At 41.5% G+C, this 19,932-nt stretch overlaps 1 protein-coding gene across 2 annotated transcripts; it reads right to left on the reverse strand.

Annotated features, from left to right (window-relative positions):
• Positions 1-1,833: 1,833 nt before the first annotated feature.
• LOC115005111 (solute carrier family 2, facilitated glucose transporter member 1-like) lies at positions 1,834-16,133 on the reverse strand. 2 transcript variants are annotated; one of them, XM_029426918.1, is made up of 10 exons: positions 16,116-16,133; positions 7,882-7,974; positions 6,120-6,280; positions 5,792-6,032; positions 3,784-3,946; positions 3,327-3,514; positions 2,638-2,742; positions 2,463-2,564; positions 2,177-2,380; positions 1,834-2,040 (listed from the first exon to the last, which is right to left on the reverse strand). In XM_029426918.1, exons 1-10 carry the CDS (start codon positions 16,131-16,133, stop codon positions 1,834-1,836), a joined length of 1,482 nt encoding a protein of 493 aa, XP_029282778.1. The 2 variants fall into 2 exon arrangements, with proteins under 2 accessions (XP_029282778.1, XP_029282777.1); XM_029426917.1 differs by lacking the exon at positions 16,116-16,133 and adding an exon at positions 9,812-9,829.
• Between the last annotated feature and the right edge of the window lie 3,799 nt (positions 16,134-19,932).

A 19,932-nucleotide genomic window follows, 5' to 3' on the forward strand; every position in this document is an offset into this window, starting at 1 on the left:
TTTAACCTTTTAAGCAGATAAAATCATATGGCAGAATATTGCTGGAAAGTGCTGAAACCTACAAGCAAGTTGCAAATGTTGCACTTACTATTTAGCGCAAAACAAAAAAAGTCCCTAATTCATTCTCTTTGGTAGTCTCTTGTCGGTGAATAGTAATTGCAGATATATTTTTGGACCTCACTCTAACAGCTACCCCACTGACATTTAATTTAACGTCTTCTTTAGAGTTAGCATTAAATAAACACAAAATAGACAATAGTAAATGTTGTTTTTCTTATTATTTCTAAATTTAAAGGATGTATGAGCTATTTGGAAATGACAGCCAATAAACATATTTTCCATTGACCAAATATTTCACTTGATTTTATCTTATATCACTTCCCTTCATGGAGCTGTCTTTGTGCTGCAGCCATGTGCTCTCCTGTCACATGACTATGGCTGTGATCACAAGTTTAAAAACTTTTTAAAAACTCACCAAATTCACATTTTACATGGTGTGATGGAAATGACAGGGACCCCAAGGGACAGGTGTTCTTTTTATAGAAAAAGACATGAAATACTAATATCTTACAACACATGATACATTTCATTAAAATGGCCATTTATGTGTCATTTGCACATACAATTAATATTAGGTCAATATTAAATTCAAAACTTAGCAGGTTTGAATATCACAAATCAGGCTCAGGGACAAGTGATATACAGCAAGAACAACACATAAAATGCCACTTTTTATGTAATAAAAATAATGACTGGTCTATGATTTAATTTGTATATGTTCTTTTTGGTGTTAAGTGAATGTCCCAAAAATAAAAAATAGGAAATGTTTTTCTTATTTCTGCCAGGGACACAAAAATGACAATAGTTGAAGAATCACCCATATACTGTAAATGTTATATTGTTTTATAATATTTTTCTGTTTATAATAATCATTCAATCATTGTCTTTGTTCGATCATTCATTTCCATTCATTGATAGGTAATTTTCTAAATTAAATAATCCCTTTTCTAAATTAATAAATCATATGTACAAAATAAACCTCCTTGAACCTTGAAATCAATTAAGTGTTCATTAATTTTCATTTATAGTTCATGTAAATTAAATACACAATATATTCATCATTATATATATTATTTATTTCAATTAATTTACATTTCATTTGTCAACAAGTTTCTCCAGCAGAGGGAAGAGTCTGTCCATCCTCTCCCTGTTCTCCCTGCCATACCTGTCAACATTGGAATTTCAAAATAAGGGGCGCTCCGTTGGCGCAGCGCCCTGCCAACGGAGCCCAGCACCCTGCCTGAAATTCAAGTTCTTTTTCTTTTTTATCTCGAATTAAAAATAAATATATATTTATTTTATTCACAACTCACTTTTCACATTGACAGGTGCTCTTTTATTAAATAAACTAAACGCTTATGCTATTGATCTAATTTATGTGCACGTTTCAGTTTGTACTGTTTACTTTGCGCATTCACATTCTCTCCTTCGCTCCGTTTTGCAAAGGGCGGGGCTTCGCAGCTGACACACACACGTGCGCCCACACCTACAGAGCAGAAGAAAGGAGAGGGGAGAACTAAATAGAAACCGTGCCACTCACGCAGCATAACCCATCCTCTCACTCCCTCAAATTATTCTTTATTTAAACCATTTTTATTAGCATGTGCTGAGAACAGCCTTCGTACAGACTGAGCCCACAGTCACTAAGTGATATCCTCATGTCTTTATTACAGTCTGGAGAGTGAAGCCCTAACATCACACTGGCCCTAACATTAATAAGTAAGTAAAGTAGTAAAGACTTTGCCTCCCGTGAGTGTCTGCACGTACAGCAGCCTAAAGGTCGGGGTCGTCCCCCCTGAGGGTGTTGAACTCTTCAGGGGCCGAGTACTTGTCAGCACCCTGACCAGCGGACTGCCGGAAGCCTGCTGCGATCTCGTCAAAGGTGCGGCCCTTCGTCTCTGGAACCTTGAAGTACGTGAAGGTGAAGAAGCCAAGCAGCAGGACGGTGAAGATGATGAAGACGTATGGACCACAGAGTTGCTGCAGGACATCAAAGGCAAAACGTGGACACAAGCTACAGTATGTACATGTAGTGCAGTCAGTAGTAAGACAGGTAGTATCTGCACTGAAGATAAAGGTACAATGACAATATAATTTGAAATGAAAGTTGTCTTACCTCAACATACGGGAAGCACATCCCCACCAAGAAGTTGGCAGACCAATTTGAGAAACCAGCAACTGCAATGGCAGCAGGCCGGGGCCCCTGACTGAAGAGCTCGGCCACAATGAACCAGGGTATGGGGCCGGGGCCAATTTCAAAAAAGGCTACAAAACTGAAGATGGCCACAATGCTGACATAGGACATCCATTTGAGCTGGTCCTTAAAAACACAGCACAGAGGCTATCAGTCACTTTCGTTAAAAATCCTAATGGATTAAGTTAAGATGATCTACAACACTTACCAACAACGCCATGGCAACCGTTAGAAAAACTGCTGAAACTGCCATTCCCATCAAACCAGTGAGGTGAAGCGGTCTCCTGCCCACACGCTCCACCACAAACAACTGCACAGGAGGAGAGAATCTTATAAAGGGAAGTTACACAGCGGAGGCTTGTTCTGGTGCTTCTGTGACTTACAGAAACCACAGTGAAGGCCGTGTTGACCACTCCTGCCCCAATGGTGGCGTAGACAGGCTGGGACACGCCTGCTCGCTCAAAGATCCTAGTGGAGTAGTAAAACACCTAGACACAAGGGCAGAACACAGGGAACAGTTACTTCACATCTGCTGCAGTGAGTGTGTGTGTACACAAGCCTCTTTCTGGGGGATCCCAAGGCCTTCAGGCCTGATGGGATGTATCTTCTGTACACTATATATGAACTATATATATACTCCGTTGCTGTGCATGCCTCTGAGCACGTTTTCAAATTAAGTTTAAAGAACAAACAAAACACCTTACTTGTACATTTATTAATCTGGACCAAAAGTTTTGGAATAGTGCATAATCTGTGAGCTGTCTAGTAATCATATAACCATACTGTTATGTTTGTTGTTGAAGAAGATATCTGAGTTCAATACAGGTAAACTTTGAGGGTCCCTGTGTCCTGAATGGTTGGCCCTTCTGGTTAACTCTCAGAGGTTATGGAAAGGGGGGAGGACAGACAGTGTTGGACTCTGCCACACTGAATGTTGCTGGTGACAGGGCAGTGGAGCTGCAGCGCTGAGTTAAATCTGCCAAGAGAGGAATAAAAATCTACTCCAGGACGATCACATATGTACTTCCTTGTAATATATATTAGATGATACCGACTGGCAGATGAGACTTACTGCGTTGATTCCAGACAGCTGCTGTGAGAGCTGCAGCATGATAGCCACAAAGATGGGCTGGCGGTACATGGGGGAGCGGAACAGCTCTGGGATGGTCACCTTCTTCTCTCTCATCATCTGCTGACCCTCCTCCTTCATCTCCTGCATGTCCTCACTCACCTCATCAGTCCCCCGCAGCTTTACCAAGACTGGAAGACAGTACTGAGTTCAAGTTACATCTAAGGTCAGAGGGAGGTTGCCAGGTGGGCTTGGCATAATTTGTGTGGTTTAAAAGATGCAGTATTACTAAGCTTATTCCACTATACTAAGAGGTAAGTAGAGATAAGTAATTTGCGTTAGTTGTGTGTTTTTTTAAATGTGTGTAATGTGTGTGTGTGTGTGTGCGTGTGCGTGCGTGCGTGCGTGTGTGTGTGTGTGTGTGCGTGTGTGTGTGTGTGTGTGTGTGTCTGTGTCTTACTGCTGCGGGCTTTACTCTCCTCGTTGCAATTGATGAGGAGGTAGCGGGGGCTCTCCGGGCAAAGGGGCAGTAGGACACACTGCAGCACAGCCGGCAGCAGAGTGAAAGCCAACAGGAGGGGCCACAGGGAGGCGTTCCCCATCACGGACTCAGTCCCAAAGATCTGCACGCACAACACACTGTTTACAACACACTGTCTACAACACACTGTTTACAACACACTGTTCACAACGCACTGCTCACAACACACTGCTCACAACGCACTGCTCACAACACTATGCAGTACATTGAGTATTGCCATAACTCAAATGTTTTTATGATTTATATTTAAACGACTCTCTACACAAAAATAGTTATTGTTTCCTCCTATGAAAACAAGGTTCACAAATATATTTCTCATGCACACACAAATATTTATTTTAAATAAATGTAATATACTAATTTTTATCAAAAACACATTTGTATGTTGTTACATTTATATACACACACTACTGTGTGTGTGTGTGTGTGTGTGTGTGTGTGTGTGTGTGTGTGTGTGTGTGTGTGTGTGTGTGTGTGTGTGTGTGTGTGTGTGTGTGTGGAGACTCTGTTAGAGAATGTGTGAGTCACATGTGGAGTGTGTTACTGTGCACAAGAGACTGCTGTGTGTGTGGATTGATGAGTTTACATGACTGTCAGTTGGCATGATCACATTGGCATAATAACAATGTAGTGGCTCCGCCCTACTCACATTAATACCGTAATCACATTATGACTAATGATTAGTCTGTGCATATAAACATGGTGCATTCTAGTCAACATCCCAGAGTTTTAGTGGTACTAGAATGCACTATCTTTATAGGACCTCAGCAGTGGCAGAAGTCCGGTGTTCGGGAAGTTTGTTCCAAATCAGCGGTACATGGACACTGAAAGCTGCTTATGCATGTTTGGCTCTCACCCTGGGGAGCAAAGCGGTCCCAGAGGATGTTAGAGCTGTGGGTGGCTCACTAACCATCCAACACTTTGTAGGTGATGCGTTCTGCTCTTCAGTAAGGACTTGGGCCACAGTGTTCTCAATAAGCTGCAGTTGTCTGGTGGATTTTTTACAGAGACTCCGTTGCAATAATCAAGTCTACTAAAGACAAAGGCATGAAGACGTTTCTTTAAGTCTCGCTATATTTGAATACATAACTAAGTGTGAATATTTTTTCATTGAAAGTTCTAACAATGGAACAAGACGAGGATCACTAAACAGGAGACCTATACACGTATGTATAATAGGTCTCCTGTTTAGTGATCCTCGTCTTGTTCCATTGTTTTGTACACGTGTACAATAAAGGGATAATACTTAATATAATAAGTAGAAAGCAATGAAAGAGAAATTAAACAACAATACACGCTGACATATTTTCCATTGGTTGTACAGACAGGCTGGCAGTGAACAGGAAGCATGTTCAAGCAGCCTTCTCATATATTCTTCATACGGGGGTATACGGACACTTCTCCACCAATGTCTCAGTATCCATTTAGCTGTTGTAAAGCCTTGTCCATACCGGATCTTAGTGTACCGATGTTCTCCTCTACATTCAGTCGCCTCTCTCATGCTGAATATTCTGCATGGATGTACAGATTTCTCTTTTCTCTGACGCAAGAAAACTTGTGGACTCACTGAGGTAGCTTGTTACCTGGTAGCCTGTTAACAAAGGTGTCTTACCGCAATGATGGTGAATCTTCGAGACACTGAGGTCTCCAAATTTCTAGATTATGAATTGATATTTTTGGTTGTGACGGGTTGATGAATTACTCCTGTTGTTAACCACTATACCTTGTGTGAAAAGGGCGGAGGAATTATCTGTGACTTTTCTGTGTGGGGTTGCAACTTTTTAAGCTGGTATCTCCATCTGGAGTCCATGTGCATCGTCAGTGTGAAGCTTTAAATAGTGATACTATTGCAATACATGGAGATTTCTGTTTCTCATTCTAAAGCTACTGAAGAGGGCAGTCATGGTTGAATAGTTAAGGATCTCACCTGTGCCATTAGAATGCCGATCACTACACCAAGTTGATGCAGAGTTCCTAATGCTCCACGGATAGATGTGGGGGAGATTTCCTCAACATACAAGGGCACAAAGCCGGTGCAGAGGCCACAGTAGAGACCCACTATGAAACGTCCAATGATGAGCATCTCAAAGGAAGAAGCCAGCTTGGATAAGCCCATAAACGCAGCAGCAACAAAGGCAAGCACATTGGCCATGAGCATGGAGTTCTTCCTTTAGAGACAATAAGAGTAATCATTAATGGTCTTTATAGAGGAAAGGTGTGATTAATGAGGATTCTGGCCATAGGAAGAGTATTACCTGCCAAAGCGGTTGACAAAGAGGCCGACGGAGAAGGACCCGAACATTCCTCCCACAGAGAAGATGGCCACAGAGAGCGACCACAGAGCTGTGAGAGTGGTCTGAGAGATGGGTTCTGAAAACCTGCTGCTCCACGTCTCATTGTAGAAGCTCTCAATGATCTAGACCAAATAACACACAGTGGACTCAATGTGTAAATAGAACAGATGTCCACCACTTCAGTCCAAGCTAGTTCAACAGTGACTTCAGTGACTTTCGCTGTAGCACCATCATCAGGTGGATATTTTGTTCACATAGATGAAATATCTCATCATCTATTGGATGGATTGCCGTGACATTTGGTCCAGACATTCATGGTTCCCAGGGGATGCACCCTTCTAACTTTGATCCTCCTTTTACCACTTGCAGGTCAAATGTTTAACTGTCCAATACTTAGGCCAAGTAATACAGTAAGTACTAACATAGTGCTAATTTTCTAATGCTAGCACGCTAATTTGCCAAACAACATTATTCCTGTTAATTTCCTGACCTATGAGCTTGAATATACATTTCCCACTTTTAATAGCTATTTTTCCTGGAACAATGAAGCCTTACCCAAACACTGATGTCAAAATGCATAGGAGCCTGGATTGGACAGGAAGCATACTATTCTTCAAGATTCTACTTTGTTTGGGATTTTTCCACATTGGGTCATCACATATTAGTGATGTTGATAGTTACTAAAGAGGTCCCATGAGTTTAGGCAGAAGTCCATCTTCAAGTACAACATCTTTAACTTGCCTGGTAAACTTGAGCTCCTTAATCCTTAATGCTTCCAACCAAGTGCTGCATTATCTCATTAACCTGCTCCCTGTCGGTTCTGATATCTGTCAGACCATCTCCAGAGGCAAAAGACATGCAACTAAACAAGAATCTGTGTGTGAGATGAACTACATACTAACTAAATAAAGTTTGCGTTTGACATAATTGAAAAGTGTCTGCGGCTGCACACTAAATGAAGAAACCATGTAGAGTGAATATGTGCTCCTGTGTCCACTGATGGCAGAATCTCTACAAAATGCTTCTCTGAGTCTCAGTTATTTTACCTTTAGCTGCATTTTACCGCCCTTCTTTGTGGTGGAGGTTGTTGGGACTGAATGCAGCTTTGAAGGAAGCCTTCTCAGAGCTCATGAAAGAGCCTTAAGTTATGTGCATGTTCCCGTAAAATGCATTAGCTGTTTTTATTTCATATAATTCTCATATATATAATATGAATAATTTAAATGATACAGTTAAAGACAGTGGTTGCTGGTATACTTACATATATTGAAAGCCTGGTAATAAATTGCTTATATAACTTTATTTAAATTGAAGAAATTATAGGGTTGCTTTTGGTGTGTTTGTTTTGTTTTTGTTCTGAAACCAAACCTGTGGTGCACTTTTGTTTACTAAGCAGAAGCACTTCTAGGATTTTAAGCTCTCCAGGAGTGTTGCTCATGCATCTTTACATTTCAACAGTGAAATCCAAAGTTTGAGAGGAATCTTTTCAGTCAAGATGAACTAATTCAGTTCTCTGAATACATGCTGGTGGTGCAGGCATTGAATGTACCACATGTATTCAGTTTTAACTAAAATACCTTCCAAGTTCAAGTTCAAATTTTATTTGTCATATGTAGGTTAACACAGGGTCAACGGCAACACCAGTGCACATTTCTTTATATCTTTCCTGCAGTCCTTTTTCCTCCTCACTTGTCACTCGTCTCTCACACAACGACATACTCACATTCTGAGGAGCATTGATGACACCAGTGTTGTAGCCAAACTGTAGGGAGCCAATCACAGCTGTGCCCACAGCCATCAGCAGCCGGGGGGTCACCTGTCATTGTACCGGAGAAACATAGATAAAAGTCACACTTTCCTATAGTTTGGTCTATGGAATCAAACACCTCCAAAAGACATGCAGCAGGCTTGCTTTGAAAAGTGTTGAAAGTTATAAAGCCACACTATGTGTGCGCATTGATCTGGCTCCTTCAAACCAACAGGAAGAAGGACAACGTAGGGGAACATATTACGATGTATTACATTAGTGCCAACATTAGGTGAACACTGGGACAGAAGGACACCGCAGCTGCACTTTTGATGTGTGTAAATTTGAGCTTCACTAAACTGTTGTCATGCATGTTTTCATTTGTACTGTATCAACAAAGCTTGTTTGTGTGTGTGTGTGTGTGTGTGTGTGTGTGTGTGTGTGTGTGTGTGTGTGTGTGTGTGTGTGTGTGTGTGTGTGTGTGTGTATGCCCTAAGTATTTTTCTCTGAAGTCTCAAATGAGTGATGGGGCGATAGTCATTTTTATTTTGAGTATCTGATTATATTTATTTATATCATTCGTTTTCTTTATCGTTCCTACGAAATATGGGTGCTTGTTGCATACTTATACACCAGTAAGCTTATACTGAAATTAGTAAAACAAATTAATTATGTTTGACCTTTTAGCTCTGCTAGAAGTAAATATACTGATGTTTCCTTTAATATTTTGCACATGTGTGTGTTTGTATGATATCCTTGGAGAGGAGTGTCAGTGTGGATCTGCGGCGACAGGAAGATTTGAAAAGTATAGTTTTCAACAAACAACAGCTCGGTATAGTTATGATGAGCTAAAAAACTACACTGGCTACACTACTTCCAACTGTCTGTGCCTACAGGCCCATTGTTTCACCAACAAACAAAAAACTAATTCCCTGTGAGCTCCAATGATCAGACACAGGCGGAGGGGATTGGCCTGTTGATTGAGAGTGAAGGAGCCATGAGGGTCAAAGTAGGTGAATACAACACCTCGCTGTGTGCTGCTGGAGAGGAGAACGACACAAACGTACTTCTTCACATAAAAGAGAAGTAGTCAAATGTAACTCATTTTCTTAGGTACAATTTTGAGTTACTTTAGTACGTCAGTATTTCCGTCTTCCGACTTTTCGATTACATCTCAGAGGGAAACATTGCACTTTTGAGATTTATGCCGATCCACTTGTATTACTGTTATACTGTTACTGTTACATTAAATTACCCAACTGTACTTAAAGTACTCCACCTTGACATTCTGGTATTAATGCATCAGGATGCATAATGAATGCAATAATTTAACATTGCCAATCTACTTGATACTTTTACTAGGCTTCATGAATCTTTATTTTCCCACTGTAAAGGTATTCACAGTGCAGTGTGTGCACAAAGGTGTGAGAGCTGCTCACAGCTGCACAAAGCTGATTGTTGGTGAGACAGAACCGTGGTTCATTGGACATAATGAGGTAAAAATAACGCCATAAGTTGACTCATAATATCCCTCCGGGTGTCAACTATTGTGTAAAGTAAAGCTTATAATATGTATTTAAAATAAAAAGATGTTGGAGTAAAGCATGTGCTGATGTAAGACCATGTGCATGCATGTGTTCCTGTGGTTACACTACATGTTAAATGGAACCCCCCCTACAGGTCTGTCTGTCTGTGCGATAGCTATGTCCTTGTACTGTAAGACTGTTTTTCTTTTTAGGTTTGTCCGGCTTGGAAAATCTATAATACAATCGAAATGAAAAACTAAATATGTTGTAGTCAGAGCTACCTTATTCACCTGGTCCACCATCATCAGCACACTATTCATGCCTCCTTTCCACAACACTTTACAACATTATATGTATGCTACTGATGACGCAGCAGTTACCTGGCCGCCGCATTCCATCCTGGCTGCTCAGGTCTCTCACAAACTCCAGACTTCACTTCCACACTATGAGAACTCCTGGGTATTCCTTCAGGTCAGTATATTCTAGTTTCTACAAAAACATGTCTGCAATATCTTTTAGTCCAACATTGATGTAAACAACCTCCATTCACTTGCTGTACTAAGCAGCTTATGACGTCAGTAGCACTAAGTGGATCTTAATAGGCTGCTGTGCCTCCAGAGGAGCCGGAGAGTCACGCTGCTGATTGGCTGAGAGGAAAACACACCGAGTCAAAGCCGTGTGTTATTTGAGTGCTAATACATTAACAGAAGAGTGAAACTAAATATAAATATAGAATATAATATAGTAATTAAATATTCCCTATGACATAAGAAGTGGACAACACCTTTGAAAATATATTTTATTTTCTAGTTTCCGAAAATACATCTGATGCATATAATTAAATGTTTTTTATTGAAAAAATAATAACTTTATATAACACCCATTGTGCTTCGTCTATAATGCAGCCTTGTCCATGGTTGCTGATTGATGTGTTCAAGACACAGTGAAATAAAAAACATTTTCCACATTCTAATCCTGTGTCCTGTGTTATTTGTTCAGTCATTTCTTGATATATGAAATGCTTAATTTCACTGCGGGCTGAGACAGTGATGGCTACTTAAAGCCAGCTGCATACACAATGCACAACAAACAGAAGGAATAGAGGGGGGGCTTACATGTCATACCTATTCAGTATACCTATACCATACCTATAGAACACATGTTGTCCGCAGCCCCGAAACCGTCCTCTTCTGGCTCCATCAGCAACATATATGTGAACTGTCAGATCAGGCTGAAACACCACAGCAGTAACAGATGTTGTGGGACATGGAGTGATAATGCATAAGAGCATTTTTATGTTGTACCTACCTCTTGTTTCTCAATCCAGATCCCTTTACTTCCTATCTTCGTGTGGTTTCCCGCCATTGTCAGCGTCTGCCCCGCCCCTGATTGTTTCCACCTGTATCCACTCACCTCTTGTATAAATAGTCCTGTCTCCCCTTGTCTTGTGCCAGTTCGTCTTGTTATATCATGTGCAATGAACCAGTGAGTCAAGAAGTGTTATGTTTCTGAGAAGCTTGAATATCCTCCTGTTGAGTGTTTTGAGTTTGATTATCTGATTTTTTAAGTAAAGTATTGTTTTTTTTACACTTTACATTTGTTTCTGGCGTCGTGTATTTGAGTCTTCCTTCCCTGTGTCCGAGGTTGTGACAGGCTAGGAGGGTCTAATGAAGAGGACCCCCAACGGCATGGAAGGGTAGTATGAAATCAGTGGAATACCCCTTTTAATGAATCATTTAAACACTGATGTAATTAATTTATAATTGTTTTTTTATTTTATTTTATTTTTGTATTGTATTGTATTTTTTGTATCAATGTAGTAAATGATCACAATTAATGTAACTAATGTTAGCGGAGCTGGTCCAGCTGCACTGCAGTGAACGTGCCCCTGGAACAAGCTGCAAACACAAAACAGACATATCATCACCATTTAAAGTTTTGTTTATAAAATCATGTACTAATGAAGTTTATTATTATGATTATTAAAGTTGATATGTCTTAAGCAAGCTGTTGCCTATTTTCACATGCAGCACAGAGTATTAGCCTTGTTTGTGTCCATTTGATGAATGTGTGGGCCATTCTACAGAACTGCTTCAAAGTCAGAGTTAGAAACATTTAATAATGTTCATGTTTTCTTTCCAAAACTGTGTCTGTTCCAACTCTTCAAAATATTATTTTTACGATTTTAATAAATGTCTAAGATTCAAAATCTAAATGTAACTTTTTAGTAAAATGCATAAAAATTATCATATTGATTTCAGAGTTAATGAATGATGAAATTGAACATATATTTAACCAATCATTAGCATAACGTTGATAATAAGTTCATAAGTTGATAACGCTAAATAGTTAATTTTTTTACAAAACCCCCACTGTTTTAGTAGTGACCACTATATTTCCATTGCAAGGTTGTGTAATATCCCCTAAATGTATTGCTTAACCCTCCCGTTGGCCTTTCTCGCCTTCCCCAGCCCTCCGCTAGTTCGAGCCCGAGGCTTCCCACTGTGGTCGCCACAATGACCCTGCCTTTCTCGCCTTCCTCACCATCCCCAGCCCTCCCGTTGTCCTCGCGGGTCACAATGACCATGCCTTTTTCGCCTTCCTCACCATCCCCAGCCCTCCCGTCGTCCTCGCGGGTCACAATGACCCTGCCTTTCTCGCCTTCCCAGCCCTCCGCTTGTTCGAGCCCAAGGCACCCCGCTGTGACCGGACGACGTTGAGAGAGGAACGGTGTCGCGTGCCCGGCGCAATGGCACCTCGGCCCACGGCGTACGCGGTGTCGAACGCGCGCAACATCATCTCCGCCTTCCACATGTTTGTCACACCGGCAATGGAGACAAACCTGGCAGGGGTTTGGAAATACGGAAACGGCTGGAGACAGATGACCGTGACCGAGCTGCGCGCCTACACAGGGCTGTTGATCCTAGCGGGCATCTACAGGTCCCGAGGCGAGGCCGCGGCTAGTCTATGGGACGCGGAGAGCGGAAGGGCGATCTTCCGAGCCACGATGCCGCTCAAAGTGTTTCACACCTACTCGAGACTGATACGGTTCGACGACCGTGAGTCGAGACCTGCGAGACATGTCACGGACAAACTGGCGGCTATGAGAGAGATCTGGGACATAGGTAGACCGGCTGCCCGACCTCTACAACCCAGGGCCCGAGGTGATGGTGGACGAGCAGCTGGTTCCCTTCAGAAGTATTGAGTGAGTGAGTGAGTGAGTGAACACTCAAAATAATATAAGTACCAAGTGGTTGATAGAAAATAAAGTGAGTATTGCACATGGCAGTGATAATTGCACAGCAGTGGTGGAATAGTCTGTTCTTGGTGTGGTGGTCTACCTATCTATCTTTTCATGTTTGTATGTTCCGCTCTGCAGAGAGCTGCTTGTTGGACCAAACTCCGCCAAAGAGCGTTAACTTTATACAAACGCACTCATCCTTTCAGCTCATGCAGTTCGGCAAGTTTCATGCAGCAATATATCGCAAGTGCGTCCGCACAAACTAGACCCACTGGCCTTTTACTTCAAGGACCCTGACCTTGGCCAGGAAAAACAGTCAGTCGCCCGTTTAAAATATTGGCGTCTAGTTTTTTTTGATGGTGGATTTTTTTTGCGTGCGTTTTATGAATTACCTCGAGGGCCGGATCAAATGGTCTCGAGGGCCGGATCAAATGGTCTCGAGGGCCGGATCAAATGGTCTCGCGGGCCGTGTGCGGCCCGGAGGTTCCCCACCCCTGGCTTAGTTAGTCACAGACTATAAAGTCTTGGAGTAAGGTAAGCATGACTAAAGGAGAACACCTTGGTTAAGCCTCATTAGGTTAAGTATGGGCACATGCTGTTGGTGTAATGGTGCTCATGAAAACCCGGAATGGATTCAATAACACCAATTCTGATGTGGATTTAGAGATAGAAGTATGACGGATGCAAAAAGAATATGTTCCAAAAACTTTTGTGAATATAAATAAACGCTACTAAAGCAAATTGTGTCCAACCATCCAATTATAGAAAGTAAAAACCATACTATAATTATTTCATATCTCTCAAATTTATATTTTCCAAAATCCTATGTAGAATTATATCTGCCTTTATAGACTCTGTGGAAGAACCTTAAACTGGCTTTAAAAAGCTTGAGAGCGACTTAAGACTGGTGGAGGACCACCAGAAACAAACGAAACTAATGAATTCAGTGTGGAATTATAGAGCACCAGCGACCTCTGGGTGGTATACCAGACGATGACCATGTAGAAAGTTCAGATGAAGACCTGAGCACAAAAGGTAAATACACCACTGAAAGTTAATTAGTTTCGTTGTCAGGTAATTATAGTCCCGTCAGTCTATCTTTTTCCACAGCTTTCATGTTGCTGATCTGTGAAGCACAGTGGCACGCACACACACCACTGAACATAATACTACTGTACATACATTTACATAGGTATTTGGTATTATACGAGTATGAATATTGGAGCAACTTTTCTTTCCTCGTATTTGCTCCTTCCTGTCCTTTCTGGAATGCGTCTTGGTTGACGCGCTCAAACATCATACAGAGTTCACTGCATTCTTTGTTTTTGTCACTTTTAATTTTCTTTCTCATTCAGACTCCATCATATTATGTTTTTCTTCCTTTTACAAACAAAGAGTCATTCTTACTGGGTGAAGCAGGGATGGGGTGAACTTACAATAAAACAAAACAACTTAAATCTTCTTTTTCTCAGTGTAACACAGCTGTCAAAAAAACGTATAACCAAACCAAAAAAGACGCTGTCTTAATGACAACTCCCTGTTATATACACCAGCTGATACGATCAATAAGCTGATGGTCAAAAAAGGGGTGTGCACCACACGTGCCGATAATAAACAATCAACACCATATTCTGCCTATTCCTATTTCCTATATTTGATTGTTTTTATACATAATTAATCAAAATCAAATAAATGTTTAAACTTATCATTTTGGCTTCAATAATGACTGTGGACCATATGGTTATATTTGTGTTTCTAATGGCGTTCTATTCCCAGAGGAAAGGAATCTGAACAGGCTGGAAGAGCCAGGGCACAGTGAGTGTGTGCCATCCACATCAGCTGTAGCATCCCAGAGAGAAGATGACCATGCATGAAAAGTTAGCCAGAGACTTTCATGAGCAAAAAATGAAATAAAACTCTAAATTAGGATTGCATACAACCTGGACATTGATGGAAAACCAGTTTGTACGGTTCCTGTACTCCTCAGCATCAGGAGTTGATGGACACTTGATGGGAACATGGCATCCATCTATGCAGCCAGTCACTCCTGGGAAGTGGCCATATTCATAGAATTGCACTTTATTGTTGGCTTGGGCAGCAGCATCAGGGAACTTTATATAAATACTCCTCAATTCGCAAATGGCCTTGCAGACTTTGTGAACTATTCTACAAACAGTTGCTTCACTGATGCCACACAAATCACCCGTTTCCTGATGAAAAGTTCCAGTTGAGGGGGGGGGTGCTGTCGGAGTGCTGTGCGAGAGGGGGGTGCTGTCCGACTTGTGTGGGATGGGGGGCTGCAATTTATTTATTTTTTATAAAAGAATTAGGGCTGTCGAATTACCGCGTTCATTTCAATTAATTAATGACATAAAGATTAACGCAGATTAATCGCGCCCCTTGACTCTTTACGTCAGCCTCGTCAACATGATGAAGCGGATGAGAAAACGTTACTTGGCCCAGTGAATGGAAAGTTTACATGAACAAACTCCCGGATGTAACTGTTGATGCTCCGTTCTGTGTGATTCCTGTTGCAAAGAATGTTCGAACCATCGGAGCACTTCAAGTCTGAAATATCACCTCAATGCAAAGCACTTAGCAGCTATGCTGCACCGCCGCAAATGCTAAAGTGAGTGACCCGTCTCGTCATACATCTTGATCAGGCATTCAGATGCAGAATGAGTCGGTCTACCTGAGACACATTAACAACTCCATCAGGAAATGTATTGCAATGGACTGCAGGTGGTAGATGACAGGGGTTAACGGAGGCTTTACAGATGGTGTCAAAGACACAACTTTTAAACATATTGTTTATTGTGCAATGAAAGATGTTATGCCAGATTTGAAATGGCACTTTATGTCAAACTGTTGGTCTGTGTTGTCTAAGATAATTTTGGCAAACAAGCTATTGGAGAAATAGTATTGAAATAAAACCTGAAACCCTGAAACAACTATGGGGTGGTTTCACAGACAGAGTTTAAACCTAGTCCCAGACTAAAATGCCTGTTTAAGCTGTTGTAACTCTAAACGACCTGTACAGACTCATCTTAAAATAGTCCTAGATTTAGCTTGTTCTGGATTAAACTAAACTGGTTGCAAGGGGGAGGATTAGAGCTACACTAGGACTAAATTGAATCCTAAATGAATCCTTCAAGGAGGCAGGTTTAAAAGAAGATCTTTTAAACAACAGCAGTGAAAACATTTTCTTTTAAATGGGTTTGGTTTGGGACAACCACTTCCTAATAGAAAGTACCCTATAAAGGATGATTTTGTAATCCAAGGCATTAATTGAATGGTTTAAATAGATTATAATTTATCTTTGATGTTAGGAAATATCTAAGGTCTGTAATTGTTAATTGTTTTGTTAAATAGCTTATTTATTGTGGGGTTTAGTTTAGTTTGAACTAATTTAGTAGAATTAAGAATGTAATCTCTCTTTTCGCTCTGTTTTTGGTCTCCATCAACTCCTGAGGGAAGTATATGTGTCTGTAGCTGCTAAATGTCTCTAACTATGTGTGTCTGCTTGCAGAAATCCAAAAAACAATGGAGGACAGAGGCTAAAAAGCTCTGTACCAAGGTGGCCACCTTGTGACCCTGAGCAAGGTACTTAACCCCAAATTGTTGATAGGTCACAGGAAGTCGCTCTGGATAAGAGCGTCTGCTAAATGACCTATAATGTAATGTAATTAGAGACCATGAAAATATCTCTGAATTATTTCAGATTTTGCTATTATTTATTAACTCCACTGCCATATGTACACACCAATGTGAACAGAGGCCTCTGACTTAATTAAACATCTCTATACAAACTTTCTACAACAGTGTGTGTGTGTGTGTGTGTGTGTGTGTGTCTCATGTTGGTCCAGGTGAGAGGCTGTTGCTCTCTCCCACTAATCCTCTGAGCACAGTTGCTATTTATACCTCAGTGGAAACAGTGGAGTCTCACTGATGCAACATGTTTGACATGGACCTGATGTTGTGCCCAGTTACAGAAGTTGATGATGCACTTAGCCACAACGGTGCTTAGAGAACAGTAATACTGTCTATTACATATTTGCTATTGAGCTTTTCCAGAAACAATTAAAGATTTGTTGAGATTAACTTTTTTAATTTTATGAACATAATACATTTTTGGAAAGTGCAAGATGCCACTACAGTTCTTGCTTATATCAGTTATGAAGTGCATACAGGGAAGACATCAAAATGTGATAAAAATATCAATGTTGATCTAAACTGAAGCAGTGAGCTCTTTGCAAATACTCCAACATAAAAAAAAGAAAAACTATGGAGGAGCTCTAGTGAGTTAAGAAATGATCTGACTTTTAAATAAATACAATTATATTTCTCTCTGTGATAAAACAATTCCAACTCAAGGTGTGGTTAACTAGCTTTTCCGTAGCTTTCAACTGCATCAGTGGATGTCTCAGTCATAGAGATGGATCTGTTTGTATGCAGCGGTTCAGTCCTGGTCTCACCAAATTAATCTGTGTATCTTGTAAATATTTGATTCTAGAGTGACTTTAGTGGCTACTTGAAGAACTAGTTAGTAAACTGCTGTAGCTAGCAAGCTATCCACTAACACACTAGACAGACATGCTAGCGCTATTCAGTCACAATAGCTACTTTTTCTGTACTGTGCCGTGGCATTTTATTCTCCGTTGTCTGAATTGGGATTTTGTTATTAGATAACTATTTCTATGGTCACACATAAACCTACTCTTAAAAATCATTCCATAATAGTATTTCTGATTAACAAAACAAATAAAACTGACAGTGTGATAGTAGGCCATGCTGTCCACTCAGCTGTGTAGACAGGTCGATATACCTGACATAACATGTAATACATAACATTACAGATGAAGTTTCACATTCAAAGATCATTGTATATATATGTATATATATAATATATGGGCAATTTATTGATTTTACGCCCCTAATTTTTTGACGCCATCTTGGATTTCAGGTTAAATACTGCCCAGATCTGAAATTAAATGACACCAGTGGATTGCCCACCCCTTAAAACCATGGACTAGAACCAATAATTATGTTTCTATCACAATTATTAAAGTTATAGCTGTTTTAGTGATTTTGAAGCCCGGTCTTGGAAATGACCGAGTTTTAACCCATTTCCGGAGGTCTGATTTTGGTAGACTTTTTTTCTGTTGATCAGTATATCCAGTAGGAATGAAAACCACTGAGAAACCTTTTGTTGCAATTTGTTGTGGGTCAGGTGGTTGTTTGTCATAAATTGACCTGTCTAGTGGCCACCGGGGTCCACCACAGTGTTCGAGGGTTACCGCCCCTTGAGGCACCTAAGACCTTGAGACCACAGCTCATCACCGCAGCTTCAGCAATAGAGGTTTTGAACATCGCCCACTCAGGTTCAATGCCCCCAACCTCCACAGGGATGTCTGAAAAGCTCCGCTGGAGGTGTGAGTTAAAGATCCTCAGGACAGGGGCTTCCTCCAGACGTTCCCAGTTCACCCGACCTACCCATTTGGGTTTACCAGGTCTGTCCAGAGTCTTCCCCCACCCCTTGATCCAACTCACCACCAGATGGTGATCAGTTGACAGCTCCGCCCCTCTCTTCACCCGAGTGTCCAAAACATGCGGCCTCAGATCAGATGATACGATTACAAAATTGACCTTTGGCCTAGGGTGCTCTGGTACCACGTGCACTTATGAGCATCCTTATGTTCGAACATGGTGTTTGTTATGGCCATTCCATGACTAGCACAGAAGTCCAACAACAAACGACCGTTCGGGTTTAGATCAGGGAGGCCCTTCCTCCCAATCACGCCTCTCCAGGTGTCTCCATCGTTTCCCACATGTGCGTTGAAGTCTCCCAGCAAGACTACGGAGTCCCCTACTGGAGCCCCCTGCAGGGCTCCATTCAGGGTCTCCAAGAAGGCCGAATACTCTGAACTGCAGTTTGGGGCATAGGCACAAACAACAGTCAGAGTTTTCCCCCCCATAACCCGAAGGCGTAGGGAGGCGACCCACTCATCCACCGGGGTAAACTCCAACGTAGCGACGCTAAGCCGGGGGCTAGTGAGTATCCCCACCCAGCCCGATGCCTCACACCTTCGGGAAATTCCGGAGAAGAATAGAGTCCAACCCCTAACCAGGAGTATGGTTCCAGAGCCAAGACTGTGCGTGGAGGTAAGCCCCACCAGATCCAACTGGTAGCGATCCACCTCCCACACTAGTTCCAGCTCCTTCCCCCACAGAGAGGTGACGTTCCACATCCCCAGAGCCAGCCTCTGCTGCCCGGGTCTGGTCCGTTGAGGTCCCTGACCATCACTGCCACCCGTGTGACAGCGCACCCGACCCCAGCGGTTTTTCCCATGAGTGGTGGGCCCACAGGATGGATGGATGGGAGGCACCATGTAGCTTCTTCGGGCTGTGCCCGACTGGGCTCCGTGGCAAACCCAGCCACCAGGCGCTCGCTGTCAGGCCCTCCCTCTGGGCCTGGCTCCGGACGGGGGCCCCGGGCTTCCTCCGGGCAGGGTCTCTCCTTTCCTTTCCCTTTCTTTCATGAAGTCGTTTTTGAACCATTCTTAGTCTGGATGTTGTATATTATATAATATATATATATTATACATATATATTATACATATATATATATATTAATCATATTTATTAGATATATTATACATATATATATTATATATAGCTGAAATTCAAAAAGGTATAAAGTATACTTGGGAGCTGTCACAATCAGGTTGTACTTTCTGTTTCCTGCTTTATTTTGTAAAGGTTCACTCCCCTCGTATCCTGTCTGTGTGTTTGTTCCTTTGTGATTGTTGATTTAATCCTCTGTAATAGCAATTTAAATGTCTACTGTTTAAATAATGTTCTAATAATGTTACAAGTGATGATCTGCCTATTTCTCTTCTCTTCTCTTTCTTCATTAATTTGCACAACTTTACAAGTTCCCTTATAAAGCCAGGGTCAACTGCCTTTTCTTGTTATAATGGGGGAGGCATTGTAAGACAGGACACATATGGTCCTCTCATTAGATTTACATACTGATTAACTCTCTGAGAAAGAATCTTGGGTGTGCCATTTGGTTTAGTGTACCATTTCTAAACAGTTTTTTTGACGTCTCTGCTCCACGTGTTGATCTAGCTCCGTAAACAAAGATCCTCGCAAAACAGAAAGCTGCTCACTCTGACACGCCCACAGCAAACCAACAAACTAAGGAGCGCTCACTCTGAGCCAAAAAACATGTCCCAACTCTATAAATATAGAAATAGG

This window comes from Cottoperca gobio, unplaced genomic scaffold (assembly GCF_900634415.1).
Source record: "Cottoperca gobio unplaced genomic scaffold, fCotGob3.1 fCotGob3_257arrow_ctg1, whole genome shotgun sequence".
NCBI lineage: Eukaryota > Metazoa > Chordata > Actinopteri > Perciformes > Bovichtidae > Cottoperca > Cottoperca gobio.